Source organism: Ursus americanus, chromosome 31 (genome assembly GCF_024610735.1).
Source record: "Ursus americanus isolate L20-20 chromosome 31, mUrsAme1.1.p, whole genome shotgun sequence".
Taxonomy (NCBI): Eukaryota; Metazoa; Chordata; class Mammalia; order Carnivora; family Ursidae; genus Ursus; species Ursus americanus.
Window position 1 is genome coordinate 12736501 of NC_142157.1, and position 17661 is coordinate 12754161.

The 17661-nt window shown below is 37.2% G+C and overlaps 1 protein-coding gene across 1 annotated transcript in view; it reads left to right on the forward strand.

Moving 5' to 3' along the window:
• Positions 1-17661, forward strand: part of GPR158 (G protein-coupled receptor 158) — a 431433-nt gene that overhangs the window by 284004 nt on the left and 129768 nt on the right. Inside the window, exon 5 of the mRNA XM_087857604.1 lies at positions 12572-12640. Coding sequence (XP_087713730.1) covers positions 12572-12640 — 69 coding nt within the window. The remainder of the gene's footprint in view (positions 1-12571; positions 12641-17661) is intronic.

The window sequence follows — 17661 nt, forward strand, 5'->3', positions numbered from 1 at the left end:
TTGGCTGCATGTTTTTCTCTGAAAGAGCTTTAAAAATGCCCCCCCAGCCCTTTCTCTCATTCCAGGTCTGTGTAGACAGGTCTGACATAATTGTGATACCTTTGCCTTGGTACGTGAGAAATTTCTTTGCCCTGGCTGCTTTCAATACTGTATCCTTGGATCTAATATTTGCGAAATGCGCTATGACGTGACATGGCGTAGGTTTGTCATGGTTGAGCTTGGGAGGGGTCCTCTCTGCCTCTTGGACACGGGTTTTTGTTTCCCTTGCTAAATTAGGGATGTTTTCAGCTACAATTTGTTCAAATATCTCTTCTAGACCTCTGTTTTTTTCCACCCCCTCGGGGATGCTGATGATTCTGACATTGGAACGTTTCATTGAGTCAGTAATCTCACGTAACCTACATTCGTGAGAATGGATTTTTTTGAGTCCAGATTCTATTTTAGCTTTCTCTTCTACTAACCCATCCTCTGATTCGCTGATACGTTCTTCTGCCTTATTCACCCTGGCTGTCAGTGCCTCTAGTTTTGACTGCATTTGGCTCATAGAATTTTTAATTTCTGCAGATTCGCTCTCATTTCCGCCCTTAGAGATTCTATATTCTCATTAACATTTTCATTAATACTTTTTTCAAGTCTACACATCATCTTGACCATTGTTACTCTGAATTCCATTTCTGACAATTTGGTTATATCCATATCCATTAGTTCTGTGGCAGAGGCCACAGACTCATTGTCTTTTCTTTGCTGGGGGGGACTTCTCCTTTTCGTCATTCTGCTGAGGAGAGGTTGCAGGGTTGTCCAGAGCCCAAATTATTGACTGGGACCCAGGCCGTGCGCCCTTTTTTTATAGGGATCCTATGGATGTGGGCTTCTTGATTTTTCAGCCTGTCTTCTGGGGGAGGGGCCTGCCTCGCCGATACTCGGGCAACCCTGTGTGGGTAGAGTCTCCGTGTCCCCTGTGTGTGGGGGGAATGGGCACACTGTGAGCCAGTATTTCCAGGCTTTTGTTCTCTGGCGGCTTTCCCTGGCAGTTTGCTGTGCCTCTTCTGAGAGTCAGAGCAACAGTGGCCGAATCTCAGCCTCTGTCAGAGAACAGAGGGATCGCGGACCTTTCTCCATTGATGTTCTGGCCACTTTAACTATGATTCTGTTGGTGCCGCTCAACCCTGCAACATCCCGGATGTGCGCCCCATCCTCGGCGTCCCAGCCCTCACTTCCAGGGCCGGCCCATCTCTGTCCTTTGTGTTTCTAACACCGCCAGCCGTCAGCTGCCCCCGCATGCTCCTGGAGCTCCCGGTCTCAGTCTGGTTCTGGTGAGCGCACCGGAGCTCCGGTTTTCAGTCTGGTCTCGCGCATTCCCGGCTTACGGTCTCAGTCTGCTCTCTCGCAGGTGGCGGTCTGCAAGTCCGCCCGCTCCCCCGTGCAGGCGGCTACCGCTTCCCAGCGCCCCAGTGCGGTGGCTCCCTTCCGCTTCTGTTTATCTTCTGATATCTGTGCGCGGTTTCACGGCTCCCTGCTTCATACCTCAATACTCAGCGCTGGAGATGTTCATTTGTAGAGATCCAGATGTATCTTCCTGCATCTCAGGCTGATTCTGTGGATGTTCAGGCTCGTCTGGTAACTATCCAACTCGACTCAGGGGACTGGCTGAAAAAGGGGTCTCCTACTCCTCCACCATCTTAACTCCCTCCAATCAGAAGTGAAACTTTTGTGTTAATGTGGAGCATAAGGAACATAAACAAGTCTTAGCATTTTTAGACTATTCCTAATATCAGACAAAGTATGAAATGTCTCCTTGTTTTACACTTGTCTAGTCATTCCATGTACTTCCAAACATGCTATAGAAGACAGACAATGTGTCAAAGACAAGCTTACCAGTTCTGAGCAGTTCTGTTCTTCTCTCACATTGTTTTTTTCTTAAACAAGGAAATGAAGAGATGTTGATGTTGTCTGGCTAATATTTGATGGGTTCTGTTGGCTGTCTGTGAGCAGTAGTTAACTTTATTTGCTTTTTGTTTGTTTGTTTAAAGATTTATTAATTTATTTTAGAAAGAAAGAGCATGAATAGGGGGAGGGACAGAGGAAGAGAGAGAGAGAATACTCAAGCAGACTCCCTGCTGAGCACAGAGCCTGCTGCAGGGCTCCATCCCAGGACCCGAGATCAGACCTGAGCCGACATCAAGAGTCAGGGCCACTCAACCAACTGAACTATCCAAGTGCCCCATTGGTGAACAGTAGTATTTTAAAGTAGGTACCCTGCAGATCACAGTTTTCAACATACCAATTGAAAGAGGAAAAAAAAAAATCTGAGATTAGACAGTGTTCAAATGATGAAGAAAGACTGCTGAGATCTGTTGCTACTTAGCAATTAGGTAAAACTGAGCAATGATTTGTGAAGTTACTTGAATTTCTACAAGTATAAAATACATTTATATTTAAAAAATGATTGATGTCAAACTAAATGATGTTTGAATTCATCTCTATAACAAAGACTGGTTGATTATTCAAAGACGGAAAGTGCTTTACCTTATTATCTTTTAAACTACTTAATATTTTATATTTTGTTATCACCGTTAGGATTCTTCATGAGGAGGAATTTATAGTTCTTTCACTTAACAACTTTTTATTTGAAAATATATCAATCTCAATAGCTTTCAATCAATAATAGAAATCTAAGTAAATGCCATATTTTGTTTCAATAATTTCATGCCACTTTATTTGAGGATGTACAGTAATCCTTCTCAAGGGGAGATTCTTTAGTTTGTGTACTTCACTTGTGTATGCTTTTTTGATACTTAGAGAATTTATCTCCATTATGTGAAATATGAATTGCTCTGCTTATTAGTATCGAAAGAAAAAGAGAATTGAAGTTTGCAAATAGATTACAGAGAAGTAAAAGCAATTTTTTGTAAGGAAACGATGGGAAAAATGAGGACAAATAAGGACATGATCATCTACATTTAAGGAATGCATTCTAGTGGCATCTTAGCAGAGGAGAGGTACTGAGAGGTGGGAAGAAGTCTGATATGAAGAGCTTTGGTATTAAGTTGTTGAGGACATAAGCACAAGGGATGAGCTTAGCTGAGTAAAGTGTATCCAAAATGCTTCCTCTCATGTATCTGTTAGTCTGCGTCTCTGCACTTGCTGTGATAGCAACTTTGAGCCATAATATCAGACAGTGAACTTCTGAAAGATGAGCCATTTCGGGGGTAAGAGGGGGAAATACCTGTATGTGTTTACGTTATCTGAAATAAAGCTAAGCAAATGGGCAAGTATCTTATGTAAATCCTGCAAAAGCAACTATTAGATGTTTCTGTGTCACAGTAATTGGTGAATCATAATTAATAATGAATGACTTATTTCTAATTTCACATCTATAAAATTATCACTGATTTTTTAAATTTAGTGTGCTATACTGTTTTAAAGAACATGAAACTATATATATGTTACTCTGGACCTTATTTTTGTGTAAATTAGTTGTTCCAAAAGTTCTTAAATAGTTCAACTACAAATTATCAAATTATGTGAAAATGGGCTTTCTTGTGAGCTTTTAGAAATTAGACATAATTCCTAGTTAAGGTAATATATCAATTTCTTCTAATGTTTTGCGTAAAACTGTTAAGAATTTTAAATTGAATAGTAACTTTTTAAATAACATTTGAACCAAACTCCTTACTTGCAATTTATTTTAAAATGCTGTAGTAGTGCTACATGTTTTTGTCATTATATCATATGTAATTCTGTTCCTTTGGACAAGAAAATGGCTGAGAGTCAGATTGGATGTACAGAAGAAATCATACTGACTTGGGAATCAGCAGTGGTAGATGATGGGGCCTTGTTCTGTCACTCATCAGCCGAGTGAGCTTAGATAGACTGTGGACTTCACTTTATCTGTCAATGAAAGATTGATGATGAAATACCATTGACTGAGTGCCTGCTCCATGCTGGGCGACATTATTGCCAGTTTTTACAACAGAACTTCAAGGAGAGGCATCACTGCACGCATTTTACATACAAAGAAACTCAGAAGGTTCAGCAGTTTCCCCAAGATGACACAGCTAATAAGCGGCCAATAATGAGATTCCAAACCATCTGGATATAAAGCTCATGTATTTTATTCCATGAATTTAAAATTCTGTGTGGTACTGTTTGAGAAGATGGCAGTGTAAGAGGATCCTAAGCTCACCTCATCCCTTGGTCACACCTAGATAACAGACATAGCAGTTGAACTAACCCAGGAAATGAACTGAACGCTGGCCAAATAGACTGTTCACAGCTAATTGTAGGGAGGAGGCCATATTAAAAATGGTAGGAAGGTCAGAGTTCCAGTCAAAAACCAAATTGACCTGAGAGATTGACCACAATGGGGGATACCACAAGAATGGAGAAGGGAGAGGAATATACCCCACACCAGACACCGCAGACATGGGGGGCCTACACTGGGAAAACAAGTCCCCAAAACTTTTGGCTTTGAAAACCAGACAGGCTTAACTTCACAAGTTTTTACAATCAGTGAGGTTTAACACCAGGAACTTTAAAAATTAGCTAGGAGTGCTGGAGGGCAATAGGAAACTGAGTCCCCATGGTTAAAGAGCCAGGATAACAAACAGCACCTCTAAGATGCAGCATAGAAGGAACAGTTTGAAAGTACCTGGGGTATACAAGATTTATTTACTAGTCTCAAAACATGCACTGGTGGGGTAGGGGTCCTTATGAGACTTCTCCGAGAACAAAAAAGCTGATAGGTGCCATTTCTCTTCCGCCTGCCCAGCCTAGATACTAGGACACCTGCAGGATCCAGCAGAAACACCTACCTACTAGCTTGCTAACACAGCACGCCCTACCCCTGCATTCTTCTGTAGACTTCCCCCATCCAACCCACACCACTGTGTAGGGGTCCCTCCAAGCAGCACCTGACATGTCTCATTCTGCAAGCAGCCCTGACAGTGACCAGCATCACTCCAAAGGGACTTTTGCCCTATGGGAGATAACCACATATACCAGTTCAACTACAACCCCAGCAATGGGCTGGGGGCAGACAACTGATCTGATTGCTGGCTCTGCCTACCAATAAAAGCCTCTCAGGAGACAACACAGGAAGAGCATCCTACAGTTCCCTGTGACCCCAGTACTAGACTGAAGGCAGCATCTGGTCTGACCCAACTATAAGCCCAAGATGGCTGAAAACTGGCCATTTAGCAGCACGGGGACCAAACTGCCCACAGCAGGCAGAAAGTGCCATTGCAGATGACAAGACTGAAAGCAAATATGTCTCAACCACAATGGTAGGGTGCATACAACATACTTAGGAGACACTGCTGAAATGCCAGGTTCTGGTGAACAGGGGATACTGTGCTACAGGGCACCACAGAATCTCTTCTTCATAAGGCCACTACTTTAAAGATCAGGAGATGTAGCTGACTTTCCTAATGCATTGAAACAAACACAGAAAGTTGGACAAAAAGAAGAGTCAGAGGAATATGTCCCAAATGAAAGAACAGGACAAAATCACAGCAAAACAACTAAATGAAATGGAGATAAGCAATATGCTGGATAGAAAATTCAAAGTAACAGCAATAAAGAAAGAATCTTACTGGACTTGAGAAAAGAGTGGAGGATCTCAGTGAGACATTCAACAAAGAGATAGAAAATATAGAAGAGAACCAATCAGAGATGAAGAACTCAATAACTGAAATTAAAAGTGCACCAGAGGGAATAAGTAGTAGACTAGAGGAAGCAGAAAAATAGATCAGCAAACCAGAAGACAGAGTAATGGAAAGCAACCAAGCTAAAAAGTAAAAACAGAAAAGAATAATAAAAAATTAGAAAAGGTAAGAGAACTCAGCTACATCCAGCATAATAATGTTCAGATTATAAGGATCCCAGAAGGAGAAGAGAGAGAAAAGGAAACAAAATTTTATTTGAAGAAATAATGCCTGAAAACTTCTCTAATCTGGGGAAGGAAACAGATATCCAGATTCAGGAGGCACAGGGAGCCCCCAACAATACCAGCCCAAAGGGGTCCACACCAAGACACATAACAATTAAAGTGGCAAAAAGTAGGACAAAGTGGGCAAGTGTATACAATGGGAAAAAAGATAGTCTCTTCAACAAATGATGGAAAACTGAGAATGAAGCTGAACTACTTTCTTACACCATACACAAAAATAAACTCAAAATGGATTATAGACCTAAATCTGAGTCCTGAAAGCATAAAATTCTTAAAAGAAAGCATAGGCAGTAATCTCTTTGACATGAGCCATAAAAAAACACTTTTCTTAGATATGTCTTCTTTGGCAAGGGAAACAAAAGCAAAATTAAACTATTGGAACTACACCAAAATAAAAGGCTTTTGTACAGTGAAGGAAACCATCAACAAAACAAAAAAACAACCTTCTGAATGGGAGAAGATATTTGCAAATGATATATCTCATAATGGGTTAATATCCTAAATATATAAAAAACTTGGACAACTCAACCCCCAAAAAATAAATAATCCAATTAAAAATGGGCAGGGACCTGAGTAGACATTTTTCCAAAGAAGACGTAGCAGGTGGCCAACAAACACATGAAAAGATGCTCAACATCACTCATCATCAGGGAAATGCAAATAAAAACCACAATGAGATATTACGTTACACCTGTCAGAATGGCTAAAATAAAAAACACAAGAAATGACAGGTGTTGGCGAAGATGTGGAGGAAAAGGAACCCTCTTGCACTGTTGGTGGAATGTAAATTGGTACAGTCACTATGGAAAGCAATATGGAAGTTCCTCAAAAAATTAAAAGTAGGATTATCATATGATCCAGTAATTCCATGACTGGGTATTTACCCAGAGGAAATGAAAATATGAATTTGAAAAGTTATATGCACCCCTATGTTTCTTGCAACATTATTTAAAATAGCCAAGATGCTGAAGCAACCCAGATGTCCATCAATAGATGAATGGAACAAGAAAAAGTGGTTATATATATACACAATGGAATATTAATCAGGCATTAAAGAGAATGAAATTTTGCCATTTTCAGCAACATGGATGGATCTAGCGGGAATAATGCTAAGTAAAGAAATCCAGAGAAAGACACATACCATATGATTTCATTCATATATGGAATTTAAGAAACGAAAAAAAAAAAAAAGAGAGAAAGACAAAAAAAAAAAAACAGACTCTTAAACATAGAGAACAAACTGGTGGTTGCCAAAAGGGAGGTGGGGGGGATGGGTGAAATAGGTGAAGGGGATTAAGAGTATATTTCTCATGATGAGCACTTAATAATGTATAGAAGTTGTTGAATCATTATATCATACACCTGAAACTAATATAATACTGTGAATTATACTTGAATAAAAATTTAAAATAAGTAAAATAAATAAAATAGAACTCTCTTAATTGCTTTTATTTCACTTTAGCAATCTCTGTCCTGAATATATTCTGCTTTTTTTGTACCTTTTTCATTGCTACTAATTTTTTTGAAAAACCAATACTGATTTTAACCACATTTTGGGCAATTGTTCCCTGACAAATTTTTCTAAATCTGAATGGTTCTTCAATATTTCATCACAGATCTTCTAAGACAAAATAATTGCATGTAGTCTGTCAAACCAGATGTAGTCTGTTCTCATTTATTTATGTAACTGTAAATAAAATTATTAAAAAATAGCATCCTCATGTCTCTCAATGTTAGGATTCTCTTTAAGGCCACTTTTACATCTTGCTTCCAATTTGTTATTGTGTACTGTTTCGTCAGGTGTTTGTTTATTTGTAATTTCCCTGTCCATGGATTTCTGTAAAGAAATAGAAGTCTGTTCTGCTAGCATGGCTAATTGTTTTTGTAAATGACACAGATTTATAGTGTTGGTTTATGATCCGAACTTAGGCCAGTTCATTCTTTTCAGAATCTAATTCCATTGCTTTATTATATTTTCATCATGCATTCTGAGGTACAGCTGTGTAAAAATACCTTCATGCTCAGAGGTTCCTTTTGTAATAGAAAGAAACTTTAATTGCTCCAGGACTAAAGAAATCAGCTATAATTCAGAATAGCTGCACTGTTCTAGCAAGATATACATTAATTTCCCCAATGGCTAAAAATGTTTTAGAAATATAAATGAAGTAGAATCAAGGAAATAATGACAAACCATTTTAATTGTTTTTTTAAAAATCAGACTTCAGCATTCTCATCACCTTACTACTTCCAGTGACTTAGCTTCCTTTGTTCGTCTACATCACGAACAAATCTTGTGACAGCTGCAGCTGTGCTTCATCTTATGCCTCTGTACTTTGCATCCAAGGATTAGGGAATTTAGAAATGGACTTTGACATAATTTAATAAAATTGGTATAATAAGATTAGCTCTTTTCTTTAGTATACAGGTTTGATATCTGACTGTTACAAACCTTTGTAAGTCAGTTCAGAAAGTTTAAGAAATGGGGCAGGTGGGATGGAGTGGAGTGAGGTGCAATGTACACACCTCTGTTGTAAACTCTGGGATTATATTTATTAGGCTTTTTAGATTCTAAATGAGAGAGTTAGGCCCTGTGATAACTCCCCCAGCTCTGTATTTACCTGTAAGTATCATAAAAATGCTGTTTGTTGATGGGGTGCCTGGGTGGCTCAGTCGTTAAGCATCTGCCTTCAGCTCAGGGCGTGATTCTGGCATTCTGGGAACGAGCCCCACATCAGGCTCCTCCGCTGGGAGCCTGCTTCTTCCTCTCCCACTCCCCCTGCTTGTGTTCCCTCTCTTGCTGGCTGTTTCTATCTCTGTCAAATGAATAAATAAAATCTTTTAAAAAAATGCTGTTAATTTTATGCATCAGGTTGGTACTAAATAAAAACTTATTAAGTAGATATTAGTTGGGAAGGCCTTCGTTTAGACTTCTTGGCATGTGATGGAACTTTCCAATAGTTGAACTATCACATTTTAGATTACCTTTCTTTAATTTTACTTAATTTAATTATTAAAATGCATATTACATAGCAATATATGACTACATCTCCAAAGAAATGAAAATATTTTTGAATAAGTTGATCTGTCCCCAAATCTGTCCATTTCTCCAGAAGAAAAAAAAATTGTTATCAGCTTGGTATGTATCTTCCAGATATGTATTTGGTATATTTATATATACCTAGAAAATATATGGTATTGACATGTATGTATGTGTTTTATATAAATAGCATATTATATATTGTTGATCCTCTTTCAGTAAAGTTTTTTCAGAGTTTCAGTTACCAATTCTGGTTAAAAGGGTTCCATACCACCATTTCTATCTCAGGCACAACTGTGAAGGAGGTGAAATTCTTCCTTGGGCTCTATTATTTTGCTCATTATATCCCTTACCCAACTTAATTTTTTTCTTTTTTTTTTAAGTTTTTATATTAATTCCAGTTAGTTAACATACAGTGTAATATTAGTTGCATGTGTACAGTATAGGCATTTAACACTTCCATACGTCATCCTGCACTCATCACAAGTACACTTCTTAATCCCCATCACCTATTTCACCCATCCCCTACCACCTCCCCTCTGGTAACCATCAGAGTCTGTTTCTTCGTTTGCCTCTTTCTCTTTTTTCCCCTTTGCTTGTTTGCCTTGTTTCTTAAATTCCACCTATGAGTGAAATCATATGGTATTTGTCTTTCTCTGACTGGCTTATTTCACTTAGCGTAATACTCTCTAGCTCCATCCACATCATTACAAATGGCAAGATTTCATTCTTTTTATGGCTGAATAATAGTCCAGTGTGTGTGTGTGTGTGTGTGTGTGTGTGTGTGCGCACATCTTCTTTATCCATTCATCAATTGATGGACAGTTGGGCTGTTTCCATAATTTGGCTCTTGTAGATAATGCTGCTATAAACATAGGGATGCATGTATCCCTTTGAATTTGTATTTTTGTATTCTTTTGGTAAATACCTAGTAGTGTAATTGCTGGATCATAGGGTAGTTCTGGTTTTAACTTTTTGAGGAACCTCCATACTGTTTTCCAGAGTGACTGCACCATCTTCATTTTTCAGTCCCTCCTCTTTCCTTCCTCATCCTATCACTTAGACTTCAAGGAAAAGATTTCTGTTCTTCACTTTAAACTTAAGTCAGCATGTAGCTTGGCACCAAATACAAAATAAAAGGCATCTCTCTAGTTCAAAGAACTTCCAGTACCAACAAGACAATGGGGAGATGTTTTAGGGAGCATGAGGTTTCTTTTTTGTTCCTGAAGTCCCACTTATTAGGTACCTACTCATTCTGTGAGGCCATGAAGCCAACTCAGCCCAAGAATATTTTGAAAAGAAAAGGGCACATTTTGAATAGATCTTCCATTTGATTGTGGAACCACTTGTTGGAATTCCAGTTAATGATTTGAAATTATGGGCTCCTCTGCTCAGCCAGGAGCAAGGTAGTGAAGAGTTAAGAAGATTGCTCAATATTACCAAATGAAAAGGAAGCAGGTTATTTACTCTGAGAATATATGCTCCACTACCACTGTTATGTGGTAATAATGGTTGTAACGCAGCTAAGAAACTACTGCCCCCCCCCAAAAGAACTCTTGGGTTCTCTACCCCCACTTTTGGCTCTTCTGAGGTCATTTGGATCCCAAGCATTTAAAAAAAAAAATTGACTGCTTATTCTGTGGATTTCAGATTCACCATCCTAGTGCTGTTTTTTACTTTGACAAGTGCGTATCTACTTGCTAAGAATTGGGCATAATAGTAGCCATTTTGTATACTCTATATTTTATTAAAACCCTCAGATTTAATAAGGTAAATATTAGGATGCCCATTCTATAGGTGAAGACACTGAAATTCAAGGTGGCCTACTCAGTGATTATTTCATAATTCAAACTGAGCTGAAGAGAACTTCAAAGTCTGTCTTTTCCATTAAACCTCTCAGCTTTTTTTCATATCCCCCCTTTTTGAAAAACAATATTGCATAGAGGGGGTGCCAGGTGGCTCAGTTGGTTAAACGTCAACTCTTAATTTCCCCTCAGGGCATGATCTCGGGGTCATGGGATCAAGCCTGGTGTGCGGCTCTGCAATCATCAGGGAGCCTGCTTGATATTCTGTCTCTCTCCCTCTTCCTCCTCCCCCCCCAACCCCGCCCTCACACGTGCTCGTGCTCTCTCTCTCAAATAAAAGCATAGATTGTTTTACAAGCAGTCTTATATAATATTTTGGACTCTCACTCTTAGTGTCACCTTTTTGTAAAGTTTAAAAAATTGAGTAATCATAATTAGGTATGAGTGTAATTTGCCATCTTAGAAATTCCACCAGCCAAAACCCATCTAAAGGCTTGCTGATAGAAATTTTCTTTTCACTAAAAGCATCTGCTAGCTAAAATAAAGACCAACAGTGAGAAGCCACTTGAATAATCAAGTCTGTTCACTGACTAAACTTATTTCTCCATTGCAAATTCTTAGATTAATGAAAGCCTTGAGTTCTTTTGAGGGATCACATAAAGTATTCCTCTGTGTCTAACAATGTCCTAGCAGCGTTTTGAAGAGATATTATAATTTTCTTTCTCTGGCTATCATTTATCTGACATTATGTGGGGTTTTCTTGTTTTGTTTTTGTTTTTATCTGACATTGTTTTAATGTAATGAACTCTCGTGGCTTGGGTTTTTAGCTTCTTCTTTTTGTTGCAAAGTCCGTTGCTACTACTTCAAATTATTTTCCTGTGAAGGTACTATATTTGCACCAGCTGTAATTTTTTTACATATTTCATGTTGCATTTAGTGAAAACACAGGTACCTGTTTTTGTGTTTGTACTCTTAATTAATGTATTACTCTGTATTGATACTTGAACTCATTGAAGCAAAATTTTTTGTTAGAAGATAAAATTATTTGGTCTTTTATTTCTTGCCACCACTTCAGTTATTTTGCTTTGAAAAGGTAATGCTCTTTGAGTCTAACAAAATATCTTAAGATTATTAAGCATATTTATGCATAGTAAACTTTAAATAATTAGGAAACTATACAAAAATCAACTTATTCTGTTGAATTTTCAGTTAATAATTTAAGCATGTTCACAAGGGGAAATACATTTGTTATTTAATGTAGTTTATATTATTCACATAGTACAGCTCTGTGAGGTGAGCGTGGGTGACTGTATTTTGACGTGGTGGGATATATATTACTGAGATGCCGACCTTGTGTTTATGTCTGTTTTATTCACCGAAACCATCCTGCAAGTATTTGTGAAATGGTTGAGGGTTAGCATTCCATATGTACTTGTGGTTGATGCTTCAGAAATACAAGCAAGATATTTTGTATCTGTGAACTTCTTGGATTGAAAGGATCTTCTAAAAAGTGTTCTCAGCTGTTCAGATTGTTCACGGATTCAAATTTTAGAGAACAAAATTCCATGAAGCCACTGGCAATATCATTAAGTCTACCACCACCTTTATAGTCAGTCTTTTTGCATGTTTCAGTTAAGTTCACTTCTGAAATACTAGCCAATTTTCATTTGCTGGTTGAGGCATTGTCACAATAGCATAAGTTCTTTCAATCTAAGAATGTAAATTAACAATGACCTTTTCTATTTCTTTTTTTTTCTTTTTCTTTTTCTTTTTTTTTAGAGCATCAGGGCATCGGGCCTTATCCTGTTGGAAACAATTCTTTTTGGGTCTCTGCTTCTATACTTTCCAGTAAGTAACATAATTGTATTTTAAAAATAGCCATTTGTTTTGTTTTGCTCAGGCAGTAATTTTTATATGTGTGTGTGTGTATTTATAGATATGTGTACATATATGTTTATATAAATGTATGTGTATACATGTATGTATATTATAGTATATATAACTGTTCATATATATATATTACTTTTTTAATATATCTGTATATGAGTTTATGTACCCATATCTATATATAATAGACATATAAAGTAAAAAAGTAAAGTGCAGGTAATCATACTTTTCTTCCCAAATTTGTCAGGAGGGTTAACTGCTTAAGTGAGCTAACGTAAAAAAGGCATGCTTGATATGTATGCTTGCCATATACATAAACATATAAATATTGGTTTCCTTCTTCCCTCTCTACTTGAATTAAAAGCATGAGACACATCAACAAATTTGTGCTGAAAAATTCCAGATAGTTACATAGAAAAATAAACAAAATAAATGTATGTGTGGTATTAGTGGCATAGATAATCCTAGTAGACTATTCCTATCACACTAGCAACCTGTCTGTAACCACAAGGTAAGTACTAATTTTCCTAATTCAATTCAACCAACTTATATTCAGCAGTTATTGTGTGTTAAGTACTATGCTAAACTGGGAATTTTTTGTGAGTGAGAGAAACTTGATTTCTCTTCTCAGGAAGTTTACAGTTACAGAACAAGGTGAGTCAGTACAGGCAATTATAATATAATTGAAAAAAGCTAAGATGCTATGGAGGCAGGGTGCTGTGGAGACACTTAGGAAAGACGACCAACCAAGTCTAGGGAATAAAGTATCACTCGACTGAGATCTGAAAGATGAGTAGATGTTAGAGAAGAAAAAGGTAGGGCTTGCATGGCACCATGTTCTTTTACCTCTCACCTCACTAGCTGCTCCATTTCAGCCTTCTTTCCTGATTCTTAATCTTCTTTCCCACCTCTTAATACTTAAGTGGCTTAGGCCTCAGTCCTAGTGGAGCTTTTTCATATTCTACATTCTCCCTTGGTGATCTCATCTAGCCTCAAAGCTTTATAAATACTATTGATATACAGTGACTTCCAAATTTATATGTCCAGTTTAAACCTTTCCCCTGAGCTCCAAACTCATATTCAATTGCTTACTTTACAACTGCATTTGAGGGTCTACCAGAATTCCCTATCATGTTCTTAACTGAGATACTTGATCTCCCACACCCTCAAAGTCAGTCTCCCTATCTCCATTGATGACAGCTCTGTCCTGCTAGTTACTCAGGCTAAAACTTGGGAGTCATTCTTGACAACTTTCTTTTTCTCACATCCATCAGAAACCCTTCAAAACATAGCAAAAACCCAACCACTCCCTCTACCTCATTCAGTGTTACCATCCTGGTCTAAACCACAATCAGCCTCTTCTGGATTATTGTCATAGTCTCTCCCCCGGCCTCTATCCCTCCACACTAACCCCTCTGTGATCTATTTTCAAAGTATCAACTAGTTGTAATGCGCAAGTTAGACCATGGCACCCCTCAAAACTCTCAAAAGGTTCACAATTTTGCTTACAGTAAAAGCCAAAATTCTTAGAATGAGCTCCAAGATCCAACGTGATTTGGATCCTGCCCTCTCCATTACCTCATTTTCTAACCCTCTTCCCCCACTCAGTGTTTATAAGGGTTCTTAATTTTCCAAGTTTTCTACTTCTTGAATTATATTTCTCCTTAAGATAGAAATTTATTTGGGTATAATCCTTTTAACTTTTTCCATAAAATCATCCATATTACTGAAGTTGTCTAATTTACTACTATGGAGTTATACACAGTAATTAATAATAGAAGCAGTATAACACAAAGAGTCTTTATCATGCCTGGGACTGTTTCTGTATAAATGGCAAGTTATGTATCATGACATTATATCTTCCCCATAGAACTATCAGAAAGATGTTTAGCCAAAATTATACAATCACCCAATTAGGAAGTAAAAGACCCAAATGATTTCACTTATCTGAATAATAATCATCTGAATATCTGTTGTTGTAGTCACCATCACCTTTTTTCCTGAACCTCTGCTATTTTAAAATACATTTTGTATCCAGTAGCCAGAAGGATATTTTAAAATATAAAATCTAATCTGTCACTACTTCTATAGCTAGCTCCCAGTGTTCTTAGAATAAAGATCAAAACCCTTGATATGGTGTGTGATGTTATATATAGTGTTGCCCTTGCCCACCTCCCCAGCCTCATCCAATACCACTTTTCTTCTCACTTTCTGCACCCAGCTACTCTGACCTTCTTTCAGTTCATAAATGATACATAATCTCTCTCATGGTGGTATTAAAATGGTTCCCCAGAAATGTCCACTGTCCTAATCCCTGGAACCTATAATATGTTACCTTACATGGAAAATGGGACTTTACAGATGTGATGAAATATAGGACTTTGAGATAAAGAGATTATCACAGATTTGTAGATGGGCTCAAGGGTCCTAAGTGAAAATGAGAAGCAGAAGAGAGAGAACCAAAGAGAAAGTATGAAAAAGATTGGACTGGCTCTTGCCGGCTTTGAAGATGGATGAAAGAGGCCGCAAGCCAGGGGATGCAGGCAGTCTCTAGAAGCTGGAAAAGGCAAGGAAACATTCTTCCCAAGAGCCTCCAGAAAGAACACCTTGATTTAGATCCTTAAGATCCATTTTGAACTTCTAAATTCCAGAACTGTAAGTTAATAAATCTGTATTGTTTTAAGCCACTAAGTTTGTGGTAGTATGTTACAGTAGCAATAAGAAACTAATATGCCTCTTGTCATAGGATGTTGTTACATGCTTTTTCTTCAGTTTTGAAGAGTCCTCCTTTCTTCTTCCCACCCCCACCCCTGCTGTCTCACCACTTCTCTTGCCTAATTAACAACTTGCTAGTCATCCTTCACATTTCTACTTAAATATCACTTTTTTAGGAGAGCTTTCTTTCCTTGACTCCCAATTAGAGTCAAATTCCTTTTAATAGTTTCTCATGGAATCCCACTGTCTTTCTTGACAATCCCCATGTCAGTTGGTAAGTGTACATTCACAAGTGCCATTATTTGATTAATGTCATTCTCCTGCACAAACTCTAGTTCTTAGAGAATAAGGAGATGATACAGTTATTTTGCTCACAGCCCAGTACCTGTCACCATAGTTGAAGCACAGTAAATATGCAGTGAGTGGATGAATGAGGTTATACTTGAATGAATTTAGACCTGTACCCCAAACTAGTGGCTGTTGTCCTATTGAAGTAGCTTCCAAAGGACCTGCTTGAATATAGAAGGCTGTGAATGATGATCCTTATTAGTATTACTTTATTTAGTGCTAACAGGCAGTAAAACACTTCTTAATGTTATTTTGAGATGTTAGCAGAATTTCATTTTATTTTTATTTATAAGGTTCATATTTATTCAAATCAAGTGGTTATATTAATGAGCATGGGCCTAAGATCTGTAAAAGAATTTTAAAGCCTCTTAAATGGATGAAGTACTCTAGAAAACAAGAACATTTGAAAGAAGAGCAAATTTTATGCTGCTAAATGTTCAAAGCAGTAATTAAAGACCCTTTCATTGACTGGTATACAATTTTGAAAGATATCTGATGGACCTGTACCTATGATGATGTCAGATACAGAGAAAAAAAGGGGGAAGAAATGGAAATTTAAGAGAAATGTAAAGATAACACTTCTGCTTCATAATTCTGATATGCGTAAGAAGGAAAAAAGTAACAGAAAAGAAGACTTAACAAAAAAAATTCTGTCTAACAAAAACCTCATTATGTTGACTTTGTGCTTAATTAGCTATCTATTTCATCTTTTATAACATCTTTTTCTGTAACTGCTTGAGATATTAATATATACTTCCCAAGTTTATACTGTGTACCTTGGTTTCAAATAAGTTAGTGTTCATGCTCTTTAGACAGAAGGGGTCAGGTTACTTAATGAAGGCTTGGATGGAGCATAAGACACAGGGGAAGAAAAGAGATTAAAATATACTATTGATTAAGTCTGGTAAGGAAAGTAATTTTATTTTAGGTGAGAGAATGGGAGATGATATATCAGAAATTGATAGGAAAGCTTTTTGCTGCATAGGGTGTGTATATGTGCGTGGGTGCACATGCGTAAAGCATTCTTGACAAGAGGAGTAAGTAATTTAGTTAGTGGACCAGGGCTCATTGACTTCCCTGGGTTTTGCAGAAATGAACTTTATAACTTTTGGCTAGACTTTATGCTGCAGGGAGGATTAAGTGATAAGGTTGAAGTAAACCTAAATAGCCAAAAGGTCTAATCATTGGATGATATAAATGTGACCTATACATTTCTTGTTTGTTAGATATCTTACCTACTTTCTCTGTTTCTGGTGTGGTCCATACCAAAATTGTTTATGAAAGTTTTAATGGGGGTTATAATTTTTTTTTTTTTTTTTTTTTTTTTTTTTTTTTTAAAGTGTGCTTGAATAAAGGAGAATTGTTTTCAGTGCTGGGTAACTCCATGGAAGGTGGCTTTGCGTATTCACTGTTCTGCTGAGTTGTTATGCAATGAGCCTTTTCTTCTTTTATGCTGCATATTGTTGTTCAGATTTGCAAGAATTAAGGTTATTTTTGCCTTTTCTAAGCAATCTTAGACTACAGACGATTTCATAACAATGCTTATATTGGAAAGTCCAAATTAGAGATTATCATCATTGTGCAGATGAGGACAAACCAAAATCTGACTAAATTTAGCATTGTTATAATTGGATAGCAGAGAGTGAAAGCATTTAAAACATTTTCTTACAGATTCTCAAAAGAGACTCATGATTTGAAGTCCATACATTTGTGAACAAATGATTAGTCTTCATAATCATCTAAAAACTTTAATATAATTTATAGAAGAAAGAAAAAAGAACTTTAAAATATCAACTGAAGTATATTTTACCTGTTAAATTACATAAAATGACATTTTATGGATTAGTAAAACATTTTAAGTGATATGGAGTCTAGAAGTTCGTTTTTGACTTGACTAAACCACTAGTTTCGGCTAATAA